The sequence below is a fragment of the Sardina pilchardus genome, chromosome 9, assembly GCF_963854185.1.
Source record: "Sardina pilchardus chromosome 9, fSarPil1.1, whole genome shotgun sequence".
NCBI lineage: Eukaryota > Metazoa > Chordata > Actinopteri > Clupeiformes > Clupeidae > Sardina > Sardina pilchardus.
In genome coordinates this window covers 19,676,416-19,690,662 of record NC_085002.1, presented here as the reverse complement: position 1 = coordinate 19,690,662, position 14,247 = coordinate 19,676,416, and the positions used below count along the sequence as shown (strand labels likewise).

General features: G+C 43.3%; 1 protein-coding gene across 1 annotated transcript; it reads right to left on the bottom strand.

Annotated features, from left to right (window-relative positions):
* Positions 1-217: 217 nt before the first annotated feature.
* LOC134092992 (ras association domain-containing protein 1-like) lies at positions 218-13,965 on the bottom strand. The gene is made up of 7 exons (XM_062546218.1): positions 13,321-13,965; positions 12,270-12,709; positions 7,173-7,300; positions 2,332-2,439; positions 1,918-2,221; positions 1,394-1,509; positions 218-1,185 (listed from the first exon to the last, which is right to left on the bottom strand). The coding sequence occupies exons 2-7, from the start codon at positions 12,628-12,630 to the stop codon at positions 1,039-1,041; spliced, it is 1,164 nt and encodes a 387-aa protein (XP_062402202.1). The 5' UTR covers positions 12,631-12,709; positions 13,321-13,965; the 3' UTR covers positions 218-1,038.
* Positions 13,966-14,247: the final 282 nt, after the last annotated feature.

The following is a 14,247-nucleotide window of genomic DNA, read 5'->3' as shown; positions in this document are numbered from 1 at the left end:
AACAGGGTTTACAGTAAGGAACCATTCTGTGTCTCAAGTTATCAGAGGCATTCAAAGCCATTATTTTATTATCTACTTCAAAGCTAAATAGCCTGGCCAGGTACAGTTTCTGCATGAAAACCTCAAGCCACATTAGCTCTCCGCAGGTTACAGGTCATTCTTTAGACATCAGTATTTCTCACAAACCAACACAAAGACACAGAGACATTCTATGATGTAAATATTTTTTTATTGAACAGTTTGATGTAGTTTTTTTTTAAGCAAATTCTCAAGTTTGATGTAGTTTTTTTTTTAGCAACTTCTCAATTTTACCTATGTCAACAAAAGTATCTATGGAATGTATTTATCGATATGTGTTAATTTATTCCAATGTGCGTGTCTATTTTGAACTGTGTAAAAGGCTGTCATATAATCTGTGTAGGCTACTGAGGAAAATCTTAACAGAAGAACTTGCCTCAGCTATTAACATTTTTAAATACAAAATCGCAATCATTCAGAAAGTAACACATACTCAACATGTAAAACAGACAAACAAACATATACACTGACAAACAAGCCATTTTCTCATGAGCACACAACTCATATGAGGAAATGACACATGCAAAGCTGATGGGGTGGATAGACTCCACCACCAATCAGACCAGAACAGCAGTCCCTCACGCTGCTGATTTCTCACATGCTCACTGCACGCTCTCCGTACGCTCTCAGTTCATACAGGCTCAGGTTTCTGAGACGTCTGTTTTCTTCTCCCATCCGTTCTTTGTCACTCGTTCATTCACACGCTCCTCCAGGCGCAACTCACTCTCACTAGGTCTAAGGCACAACTGATTTTGCTCTCGCGCTATTGTTCACTCACACACACATTCCCTCGTTTTTGTCAATCCTCTCTGCTGACAGAGAGTTGGGGGGGAGTGAAGGCCTGTCCACGTCGTCGCCGGGGTCTTTGGATGCAGCGGTGACACAAGAGCCACCTAGTGGCAGCAGGTCAACAGTGCAGGTGGTCCCAGGCAGAGCTGGGATGGGCAGGGAGGGGCCCCATCAACCTGGCGTGGAGCTGGACAGGGCTTCCTGGAGGCGTTCGCGAGCTCGAGTGTAGCGCAGTATAATCTGCTTCACATGCTCCTCTTCCTCACGCTTCAGCATACGGAGGAAATTTGAAAGCTCGGGAGAAGAGAAGGCATCCCACTAGAGAAAGATTGGAGATGTTAATAAGGAGTGGTGATATAAAATTTATATGTATGAATATATGATATAAATTTAAAATCCTAAATGCATAGCATTAAGAGTGTATATACTGTATACACACTCAAGGCCCTTTTTTGTATCTGAAACAGAAGGGCTGGTTCAAGTCTAGATGTGTGTTTAAGCACAGAGAACCAGTTGATGTACTCACATTGACCTCTCCAGTCTCGTTCTCCTTCAACACCAGGCTCAGCACCTTTTCGTTGGGTCCAGCACACAAACGCAGGCGAAGAGGACACTCATCGTCTGACAGCTTACGCAGGTACACTAAATTGAAGACAGAGACATGGACAGGGGCATAAGAAGGTGCTCTTTAAAGCACATCACCCAACCCCTAAACAGTACAAATACACCACTCACAAAAAAGTCAGGGATAATCGGCTTTTGGGCAAAATTTCAGGATGAACCTAAAATTCACTGTAGCCTTTAAAGGTGAACTTTGTGTGACCTTCGTGTAAACTTTTGAATGTCCAACAGTTCTATGTTTCAGTGCTTTCTATACTGAAACATTACATTTCACCCGAAAACCAGATATTCCTAACTTTTTGTGAGTAGTGTATCGTAACAAGGCTCAGTTTTCAGCTGTTCAAACTCCCCATTCTACAAACCCCCTAGATTTCAAAGCAGGCTTTTGAAAATATATCACGGCCAGTGATTCGTTTGTTCTGGACTAACCTTGGTCATGGCGCTCACTGCGCTCAAACAAGGCAAACTTGGCCGGGTTGTCCAGCACAGTGAACTTCTTGAGCAGGGCCTGGATGACCTCGCGGGAGCTGGTGCGCGCACTGATGTGCAGGTGCTTGGCCGTGTCCTTGGGCAGGTAGAAGGAGGTGCGGCGCTTCAGGGCGCTCCCAGCGGCCGGCTTACCACGGCCAGGGGCATCCTGAGCAGACGAGCCCTTCCTGGGAGGGGGCACAGACACTGGGCGCACCAGCTTCAGATGGACCTTGATGAAGCCTGTGTACGAGCCATCTTTGTTCTATGGAAGAGAAAGAGAACAAAATGGCATTTAAGCACCACTGTAATTGGGGAAGAGCGTTGAAATATCTAAATCTGAAGATGTTATTATAGCAGATGCTATTCTCTTACCCAAGTCATGAAGAGGTTGCTGTTGATCTGGGCATTGTACTCCTTCACCTTCTTTTGGATTTCTGCAGTAGACAACTCCTGCTTTACCCATCCTTCAGTCTGCTCATCCTTAAAAAGAGAACAGAGGAAGATGTTCAATTTGATTGCTGTCAGTTGGAATTTTTGTATCTCTATTACTGGGTTGGGGCCCTCTCATTAAAGCTTTTAGAGTTTGGTGGGGAAAAAAAGAACATTGTTTGTGTAAATATGGCTGAAACATGCATGTGCACTACTTAACCACTAGATGTCAGCAAGTGAGGAGGGCAAGTGTGGTATGGTTTGCAATGCATAGGAATAGATAAGTGTTTAAAAAAGTCCTAACACTTTAGCCACATTGTCAGTGACAGTAGAGATTCAGATCATCATCTGATATCTCAACACGCAGGCAGAAAAACAGGATTAGACACTTGTGACGTCCCCCTTCCACTGACTCACCAAATTGAATGCGATCTAATCTCTCAATTCTGGTTGGTCACTCAAACAGGTCTGCTCACACTAGAAAGGCACCAAGACAATTGTACCATGTCATGACCTAAGGCAACGTCCAAGATAAAACTAACACAACCCAATACCTGCCATGGCGGGACACTTCATTTGGAATTAATGATCTGCTTTCTGAGGAAAGTCTGTTCACAATAGTATAATAGGGAGTGGGAGAAGGGGATAGCACGTTCACATCAACTCTAATCATGTTTGGCACGAGGGAAGACCGTGGGAAACTCCTGTTGCATTTGCTACACCCCCTCTGGCAGCTGACTGAACAACTGTCCATAGACACTGGATCAACTGTTGTTACTATCCCACTTCCCGGCTCCCACCACAGGGCAGCAGTTTCCTGGTCCCGCTTTTAGTGCCGGTTTGTTTAGGCAGATGCCGTACTCTGTAACCAGACACCGCTATGTGTACCGTGCACACATGAAAATAATGGACCCGGGGACTCTGCTGGTGTTAACCGCCTGTTGCATCAGCCCTCCAACTTCCTGTCCACTTGGCTAGCCTGAAGGCTGTGACGTCAATGGCATCCAATCACAGGCCTCGGTCCAACCTCCCAAAGGATAGGAGGTGACTATTGGGCCACTGCAGCTGTCCGTCAGGATTTGGCTCCAGCATTCCTTAACCTTGTGGTCATTTGCTAAAAATAGTTTCATCTCCCTCCTCCCACTTCCCCTCAAGAAAACTGCTCCCTTGTTCAGTTGAGTTCTCACGTGGGAGTCGAAGTCTAACCCCCCCCCAATCTCTCAGACATCTCCCCATCTTCAGTGAATTATCTATTGCTGGCCATTCTGGGGATTTGCCATCAAATGTTGAGTTTAGGGACAACCTTAAAATGAAATTCCTATAAACTGTGATGGTCACACTATTCATGGCCTACATATAGGCCTACAACATACCACTACCACTATATATCCTAAAACTTAAACATAAATGTTTAAACGCAGAATGGGTACAGGGAGCATTTAGGGGTCAATATATCCATAAAGCATGTCTGCTCCAGACCTATGGTCTAGCTATGACTGAGAGTCATGTCGCCGGGGTGATAGTGTTAAATCAATAACCAATAAGCCTAAATGAAGTCAGGTGACAGTTGACAATTAACAAATCGATGACCAGAGGTGATGGTGCAGGTTGGTCTAATGACTGAAAGAGGGTAACGATCACATGTGGGAGCATTCATGCATGCGTGCGCACACACTCACTCATGATCTATTAAGCCAAATCCATTTAGCCTGACAGTGAAAAGTGCGTAAGACAATCAGTGGGCTGTCTGCTAAAATGACATCCACTGATTCACTGGAAATGGGGTCGGAGAGTCATTGGCCATTATCTTAAATCTTAGTCAAAGACTTCCTGCTAAATAAAAACTAACGTCATCCTACTATGTTGGTTCTTCTTCTTGTTTCTTAGGGGAAGCCGACAGTTGCATAATCAGTGTGAATCTCATGGTTGCCTAAACAAAATAAGTACCCAAGTCTGTAGATGATCATCATGATATAATGTTTCATTGCTGACAAACTCACAAACTTCCTATGACTCACAGTCTTCCATCTTGTGCCCCAACCACAGCTAAGCATGGCATTGTGAAACTTATGATTTCCAAGCATTATGGTTGGCAATAAGTAGCATGGTTTTTAAAATGAAAAGGTTACTATTTAAAAGAAGCACTGAGAATGGCATCAACCTATGCTCTCAGCAGTAAAAATAAGTTTCTAATAAGCTGAAAATGGGCGTTCAATTTGTAAACAAAGTATACCTTAAGTTTCAGGTCACTTTAAATTGTCACTTTATGACATTGACTATACTGTCCTGTATGCAACGAAAATGGTAATGTCAGGGCCTTCTTAATTCACTACACTTTGCAATTCTACTTATACGCAAACATTACAAACAGCTGGCGTTTCCTAATCAAGATGGCACTCCACCCAACCAGGAGGAAGGGTGGCGGCAACAGGATGTTCTGACCATGCAGCATTGTTATAACAGCTATCTAATGTGTGTTTCAGGTAAAGGTAGGGCTACTCTGTAACTGTCAACTAAGCAAGTATTTAGCCTACCTGAATATTGTATTAATTCTTGCCATGTTTAAATAGAAACATTACAATAACGAAAGCTGAGAAAGTTTCTTACTCCACATGCGCCAACAACTACCATCAAATTACCGAAATTTCAACTGTTACATCCAAGCTACAAAGTAGCGATTCACAGTAGAGATACAAGTGCTGCATATTATGTTGATCAAATGTATCACTCTTGAATGTTCTCACCTGCTCTTTCTTGGGTTTACGTATGAAGGATGTGCGTGCAGTGTAGTACTGCTCGAACTCCGAGTCCGAATCCTCCTCACTGCAGTATCCACTGCTCGTGGAGCTACCCCATGTTTTCTCGAAAGATGGGGTTTGTTCTGTCCCGTTTGTCTTACTCATTTTTGAAGACATGACAGAGATAACCGCTTAATTTAGCGAAACGCAATCCAACAACTTTCTAATATGTTTAAAGACCAAACTTTCGCTTTACTACGCGTTGATATGACAATTGACTGCAATATTCAAGAAACAGTGTCCTAAATGTCTCAACAAATTAGGATTTCTCTTTAGGCTATTCGGTTTCTCTGTTGAATCTCCGTGCGTAATGTAAAACTAAACGCCTAGACCCACGTTGTGTAGTCGGCTTTTTTTTTTTTTTTTTCAGACAGGATGTTCGCTCGCCCCACCCGGCCGTTGGGATTGGAAAATACACAAACCCAGCAAAGGCCTGTTTTGATTGGCTGGAGAGAGGAACTTCCAACTCGACAGTCCTGACGGTGTCTGCGCCTAGACTGCGCCCACCATTTTTCCCCTGCAAACCGAAACGGTTGAAACTTGCTTCAACAAAGTCACAGACTGCTATTGTATATAGCTGATAGTATTTTGGGATGATGGGCAACAATAATAAACGATAGGAATAAAAAAAAGTGAAATATATTTCACTTCATTAACTTTCCACAATAATAAGGTCTACTACTGGATATGAAGGAGTTTAAGTAACCTATTCATTTATTTGGAGATTAATTAATGATCTAATTATGGTGATAGGATTGGATAGATAGATACGGTATTCATCCCATGGGAAATGTTGCTGTGTATTAATGTATGCATATTCAAGATTTAAGATTCATCATGATTACTGAACTACATCTCATTAGGCCAGTGGTTCCCAACCTGGGGTCGCCAGGGATCGCAAGGGGTCCGCACAATGTTGCCTTGGCTGAAGTTGTGAGGTTACCAAAACTATATTTGCACACATTAAATGTATAAAATCCCAATAACACACCCAGTTGTATAATCAAAACTCTGTATAATCCAAATTAAAACATATTTTTGTTCCACATTCAAATTCATGTAGCTATTTATTACCTCTGACCGCTGAGCAACCTTCAGGTCGGGCTAGGCTAGGCGTGGGATTAATTCATCCCCGGACCCCAATTGTTGAATAAAACAATTGTTTTATGTCTGTATGCAAGTAGGAGTTCGGGCAGGGGGCCCTAAGGCAAGGGGGCCCATCAAGGAAAAAAGGTTGGGAAACACTGCATCAGGCTATACATTAGGCAATATAGGTCTACTAGCATGGCTATCACCAGACCAAGCTCAATCACCGGCAGATCGGGCTGGGTTTACCCAGTCTCATAAGTGCTCAGATTGCATGCACAGAGGATGAGCAGATCTACACACCACTGTCCTCTCTGAATAATCTAATTCTCCTGAAAATACCTCTGGAATTCCAAATACACCAGACATTATGTATATTTTTCAACATAACAAAAAGGTTAAAATATTTGAAGCGTTATGTGTTTTTTGATCTATTTATGAGGACTCCTACATAACCTACTATTAAAAACTCTAAAGTACCAGCCTTTGACTTCTGGTATTGAGACCCTAGGATACAAATGGCAGCTCACTGTGTTCCGGAGCAGGTAATAGATCATTTACCTAGTTGGCGGTCTGTGGACTTTACAGTAGAAGGCTATATAAAACAAAGGCCACACAGCTGCCAGTTCCAAGTACTGTTCCATATCAGCAGTTTTAGGGAGCATGTTTATTCGGAAGAAACTATTTTTCTGGTACCTTTAAACCTGTAAAAACTCACAACAGATTTCTGAACTGCTTTAGTTTATTATTATTAGGATTATTAGGATTATTCAGACAATTTGATTCCTTATGAAGCTTGACTTGTAAAGTGGAATCAAATAAACTGTAAAATGTGTTTGTGTGTGTGTGTATGTATGTGTGTGTGTGTGTCTTTGCGTGTGCTCCCACATGTCTTCTCACCACATTTGTGTCTGATTCTATGGTGTCCTCCTCTGTCACAGTTGCTTGGTCAGCCACGGAACCCTCATCCAAACTGCAGTCCAATTTGATGAGTGCGCGGCACCGGTAGTGGCATGTGAATCTGCAATCTGAGACAAGGCGAAACCACAGAGTTGCATCAGTACTATCAGCTATTAGTTCCCATCTATTGTGACACCAGTGCTGTCACTGCTAAGGAATGTCTTCTTCACGTGAAAACAAGTATCTATGAATGGAGTGATTGTTATCATGAAGGAGAGGAAGTGATTGAAGTGTGTATATGTGTGTGTGTGTGTGTGTGTGTGTGTGTGTGGAAGGGGGGGGGGGGTGTCTATTGGTGTTGGTGTCACTTCATGTGGCTGCGGAGGCCGATCCATGAGTCACACACTCTATCCCACAGGCGAGGCAAGGGAGCCCTGATGTTGGGTAACACCGGCTGCCCTTTGATGTCTTTGGGCGTGTCTTACAGCCCTCCAGCGCAGAACGGTGTTGTGTGTCCGTTCAGTTGCCCTGGCACAGGTGTGGCTTCTTTTTATTTCTTGTCAGCTCCTTTCAAAACCATTGAAAATGTGTTCTTTCAAGATGAGATGAATCGATGTGGTTTAATAGGTGTTCATGACCCAAACTTTTGTAGCGTCTTATGTCACATAATATGTAGAAAATAATTGAGCCCTCACACATTCAATCATTTTTTTATGTCACTGATTCTGCAGCTTTGGTGTCTTGCATTATGTACTTTGACACAATACCTCAAAATAAAGAAAACTCTGTAGAGCAGGACAACTATCACCTCTCCTGTCTGTGTTTAGAGAAACAAATCAAAATAACCTTTTAATACTCAGAAACCAAATACACAGCAATACATTTCTACTTCTAATTACTCAGAAAAAGTACACGAAAAGTACATCAAAATAACCGATCTGGGTAAGGATGGTTTATATTGAGAGGTTGGTTAGTTTGGTTGATAACTTATTCCTGGAATGCACAACAAAAAAACCTGATTGATGAAAATATCTGAAGGACTGAGGGTTTGCAATGTAGTTGATGTCGTCCTACAGTTGCTGAGTGACATTCAAATGAGTTGACGGTCATATTCAAATTTGCAGTGGTGTCTTAACTTTGAATATGACCATGAATGAACTCATTTGAATGTCACACAGCAGTAGGATGACATCAGAAAAATATGCAGTGGTCTCAATTTTTTCCCAGAACTGTATGAACTCTTCAGACAACTGTCATACAAGTTTCACTTCATCAGCCATTTGCATACCAAAACACATCCCAAGAGGCCCAAGGACCACACACAAACACTGACATCTTGTGGAGTAACAGGGTCATAGCATATGCTAAATTGGCTTCAGTGAAAGATGTGCCTTAACATAATACTAGAAGTTATTTAGTAAATACCTAACTATATCTAATACTGTAAGTATCAGGGCATATTTCAGTAACTTAACAAATGGTGCTTTATGAGGATAACTTTAACTTATAACTTTATGTGGGCATTTTGAAGAAAAAAAGCAACTTAATTTACCAAGTATAAAGACACTAAGGATGGGCGATTTAGACTTTAAACAATAGCAATATGACATTTCATGGGACGTGTTGTGATACCAATATGAATGACAATATGAAAATTGCAACACTCTCGGCCTCATGTCATACCAGCTTACAGACATGTGTAAACATAAACATAGATCCAAAAAAGTAACTCCATAACAAAGAAGTTGGGAATCCGCCATCAGTGATGCGGCGATGCCTCTTCACATTCTACATGTGCGCTGCACACGCTGCATACTGTATGGGTATGTCCTCCACTATCACAAGATGACAAATTCGTAACTTGGAGATGAATTCTGTCTATTAAACGATACAATAAGGCACATCCATAAAAGACATATTCTTCAAACTCATTTCTACCGTATTTACTTCTCAACAACACACACACACACACACACACACACACACACACACACACACACACACACACACACACACACACACACACACACACACACACACACACACACACACACACACACACACACACACACACACAAACTAAAGCTTGGCACCAAGACTGAACCGGAATACCGAGTAATACACAGGTCACGTTATGCAATGTGTGACTGTTTCATATTTTCACCCATTAACCAAGAAGCTTCCACAAAGTTCCTAAACAAAACCATATGCAGGAAAGACAACCACTCTTAAAAACATCCCCCAGACTAGCATTGCATTGCAGACTGGTGAGCAAAAATTCTCAGTCATGTGAAAAATGAGATCTTATGTAAAAGAACTGAGGAAATTAAATGTTGTGTGTGAGTGTGTGTGAGAGAGAGAGAGAGAGAAGGGAGGAAGGAAAGAAAGAAAAAGTGGTTGATGTTAGTGTGTGTGAGAGAGAGAGAGAGTGAGAGAGAGAGAGAAAGAAAGAAAGAATGTGTGGTTGCTGATGGAAGTATAAAAATGAGCGCTCGTGACAGGGTGGGTGTAACCTGACTGACATGCATGTTGACTGTGCAGGAAAGTGCGGTATATAGAACAGAACCTCCCCCACCTCAGTGCCCCTCACACACACACACACACACACACACACACACACACACACACACACACGACTCCTCGTCCCCAGAGCATGCTCACAAGCACACTCCTCCTCTACTGCTCACAGGAAACACTGCAGGTGCTTCACACTGACACTGACGCACCAATATGGGCGCCAATGAACACTGGCCTGCTTAACTGGAGGGCCAAATAAAATAACTGCCCAATGAAAAACTGCAAGAATGGTCTGACTGACCACTGACCATGTACTTGACTTGACAGTACGTTTGCTTTTGTAAGTCTCTACACAATGTATTTTTCTTACTGGTTCACTGACTGGGTAACTTAATATTTAATAGCAAATCTCTTCACAAGTGTAAAAGTTAACATCCTGGTGAGGACACAGTGTTTTCGCTGTTTTACATAAACATCATGGAAAATCTTTCTCACTGTGGGACAGACTGGAAATAATGTCTCATGATTCATGAGTCTCGGAGTTGTAGTTCAGGTGGGAAATATGCTCTCTCAGCATAAAGACTGCTGTGAGGTCCAAACAGGGAAAGCAGCAGCTGTAGACAAGAACGGCCAATACCTCACTCACAGCTCACAGTAGGTCTCGTCCAAAACTTGTACACTTTCAATGAGACCCATATGGCGCCTGGCGTAGAAGAAAAGAGCTCAAGATAACAAGAGTCAGAGATTTCTGACTTATCTGGTTTTGAAGGTTTCTGATTTGAACCCTATGAACTCTGTTCTGGAATCTTTGGACAAATGTCCTTTTTTTCATGTGTAGGCAATTATGGTTTATTTGAATAGAATTGGGTCAGAGCAGAGGGGAACTTTTAATTACATTTCAGGAACCAAAATAACATGTAGCTAGCAGAGGTGCTCATTTAATCTACAGCTTGCTTCAGGGGACAGTGCAGCTTGAATTAATGTTTCATAGGGAAAGTTCAATGTCAAAAAGGATTATTTTATTAATTCACCTGTGCAGTATATTCTCAGAAGAAGCATTTGACATCTTTAGGACTGTTGGGATGTTGGGAGAAGACTAACTGTAACATCATCTCAGGTCATTCAGTTCAACGTTTTGGAATGCAATGAATGACTCAGATGTATACCAGCAAGCCAAGAATCGGTTTGGATTCCCTCAGAAAAGACACTGAATAACAAATCGTTCCCAGTGGCTGGATATATAGTCTGATGGTGAAGCCCTCAACTGGAAAACGGTACTACAAAGCCCTTCAGAGTACTAGCTGAAAATTACTTTAAAAATGCAGTCCATTTGTCAGAGAAGAGAAAGGTGTGCCCGTGACTACTCTAAGGCTAATGGTATGCCCAGTGCATAGCTAGCATAACCCAGGATCCTATAGCGCCCATCCTGGCAGGCTTGCTTTACCATCTTTTCTATGCACAGCTAATGCCGAGCCTGTGAGAGTGAGTCCCCTGCAGAGCCTCTGCCAACCTGCGGCCATGCCCTGGAGATACCCATACAGTCCTCATTAAAACCCATTCACAGCAGATGAATGGGCCTCCCCCATGAATGCTGGCCACCGCACAACAAACCCATTGAGTCCTGCTGGGGACGCACTGGCATGCAGTGGTCCAGCATAAGAGGAGGCCAGCAGTATACATCCACCAAAACCCGTCCAGCATTGCTTTTGTGCAAGTCTATGTTGCTGCTCCTGACTAGGCTGTTGCTGGACTGCATGTTTAGATTCAGGTTAGACTCTGTCCTGTGATAAAAGCTCAGACCTTTTTTTTAACACAGCTGTGTGAAGAAACAATACCAGACCACAAATAGATTAAAGTCACTTAGGTACACACTTGCTGCATTCTCTTCAGGCTTCTCTAAAATAGATGTAGGTGTGGTAGCTAGGCTAAGGGTTGCAGCGGTATGCCGACACTGTGGTAAAACTGTAGTGTGAATATCCACAGTTATCATGCTATGTAATTGTGCTTACTAGTAAACTATTCATAGAATAGAATAGAATAGAATATATACTTTTTTGATCCCGTGAGGGAAATTCAGTTCTCTGCATTTAACCCAATTTAACCGAATTAGTGAACACACAGCACACAGTGAACACACAGTGAGGTGAATCACACAACCCAGAGCAGTGAGCTGCCTGCCCACCAGCGGCGCTCGGGGAGCAGTTAGGGGTTAGGTGCCTTGCTCAAGGGCACTTCAGCCGTGAACTGATCGGGGCTCCCACCGGCAACCCTCACGTCACAAGCCCGAAGCCCTAACCAGTAGGCCACAGCTGCCCTCATATGTATTTAGAGGTATCCTGATTCATTTGTAAATGTAAACCATTACCAACGCCACAGCTGCCATGTCTATCATGCCAGGTATGAAAACACCAGCAGAGAAAACTCTTGACAATGGTCCTTTTTTCACAATTTTTCTTAGTTATATAATACAAGATGTCTTCTTTCAGAGGAAAACCTATACAGCCTCTGTCTGCCTGTGCATCATATACCTCAGATACAAATGGACAAAGCCACACTCATAGTTTTCTGGTGGATACTCACTAACACAGCGAAGACTTTGCTTGTACAGGCCCCAGATGAAGTCTCCGCACAGGTCGCACCAGGTGGGCTGTGTGTGGCTGCACGGCTGGAAGTCATGGCCCTCGCCCACCTCCTCCACTAACTTCGGATCGGCTACCCTGATCTCGACCTGGGTGCCCTCCCCGGGCTGGGGGTCTGCGGCAATGCCCCCCAGCAGCCTGATGATCCGCACGCGGCTCAGGAGCTCCGGAACCCTCCCGGGGCTCAGACGCACGGCGTTGACCCGCTCCAGGCGTGCGGTGCGTGGGGTGGAAGGCAGGGTCAGCTCGATGCGGTCGTCTGCCCTCAGGTCCTGCAACTCAATCAGCTCTCCTGCTGACATGGTGCTTTTCACGGGACGTGCCGATCCCTCATGCACGCAGGATCTTGTGTTTACATAGACTTGAAGTTGCCATCATGCTCTGGAAGATAAGACACCCAAGACTCAGGAAGACATTTTTAACATTATCAGTGGGTAATCTAACATTATGTCAATTCTTTGAGTAGCCTAATTGAGTTAGTACATCATCTCTGGATAAATAGCCTACATACAGGACCATGTTTGCAAAATTTGACAATAATGTCATATATTGCATTTGTGGTTACATGACCATCTCCTTAACAAAACCACAGCACTCCTAGTTGTGGTTCTCTTTGAATAATGAGTACAGGATGTTCCATCCATGTGGTGGTGAACATGTGCTGAACATTGTTGAGTGCTGTTTATTACCAAACCAAGAGTAGCCTATTCTGCATTCTACTCTGGTGTTGGGGCTGCCGAATAGTACAAGTCAAACAAATCAAGGCTAAATCATAGAACTTAATTTATAGCTCTCAACTTGTGGTCGGCATGACTGGCGTGTCAATGACCCTGCATGGGGGGGCCCACAGCGCACTTTGCAAGCGCACTGTATAGAATCTGAGTAGCCTAACACACAATAATGAGTCCCTGATCCTGAGTCGCCCTCTCAAGGAGGTAGGCACTGTAATGTTCACAAAGAAAGAAAGAAACAAACAAAGAAAGAAAACGTACCTTGATCTTGTTGTAGAGGGTCGGGAGCGATACGGAGAGGTAAAAACTTTCATGCTCATCCTGCGACAGCTGTAGTGGATCGAAGTAGGCTACCGGCAGCCAAACTAGACTAGCCTACCCTGACTTTTAAGCGGTCGAAGGTGCAAGTCCGCATTTGCATTTGATGGGAACGGAAAGAAATGGAAGACGTCCTCCTTTACAAAAACAGGTCGTTTCCAGGTTAGTATTGAAGCATAAGGCGGAAAATCCACACCAACGGAGAGAAAAGTAAAACTTATTTGTGTCATCAGATAATCTACAAATCCTTCAAATGTCCTATAACGTCCACAAATCCTTACACTGATGTCTTTCGGATATTCTACACAGACTGATGTCCATATGGTTCTGACAATTCTGTTCTTGTTCCTAAAACAGAAACAGTTACAAAATTGACCGTAGAATTCCAGCAATCATTCTCCTCCACTGAGCATTCTGAAGAAAGTTTCTTTATCCTGCAAAGTTCCAAACCCGCAGATTCTCATAACAACTTTCCTGGAGCGGACTAGCAAATGCGCCCTCTCACATTAAAACACCCTGCAGCTGTCAGGTTAAGCCGATCGGCATAACGGTCCCGATGTCTCGAGGCGTTCGGTCGCTTCCGGTAGGTCTACCCCGTGCTGTCCTACAGCCCTCCTCTCCCCTTCTGAGCGGGATAGCTCATGAGATCCCTCCTCCGATCACCGATAGACCATTACATGCGAAAAAAAAAGAAAACCTGACCGTCATATGGATAATTCTCCACTGCATCAGTGGATCTGGCCAATTAGAAGTTGCATAATATCTTTAAACGCCCAAAATGCATATCTGATGGTAAATATTTATTCAAGAGCGCGCTTTACGTGGAACTATGTTGTTCCTTTGAGATTATGAAAAATTCCTCAACCACTC

What these genes read in the sequence shown, in the direction of transcription:
- LOC134092992 (XM_062546218.1), bottom strand. Translation starts at nt 12,630, where the DNA reads ATGTCAGCAGGAGAGCTGATTGAGTTGCAGGACCTGAGGGCAGACGAC. An exon ending in GCAAAGTCTTCGCTGTGTTA is followed by an intron (nt 7,301 to 12,269) that starts GTGAGTATCCAC and finishes GCCTTGTCTCAG; the next exon opens with ATTGCAGATTCACATGCCAC. An exon ending in ACGAGACTGGAGAGGTCAAT is followed by an intron (nt 1,186 to 1,393) that starts GTGAGTACATCA and finishes ATCTTTCTCTAG; the next exon opens with TGGGATGCCTTCTCTTCTCC.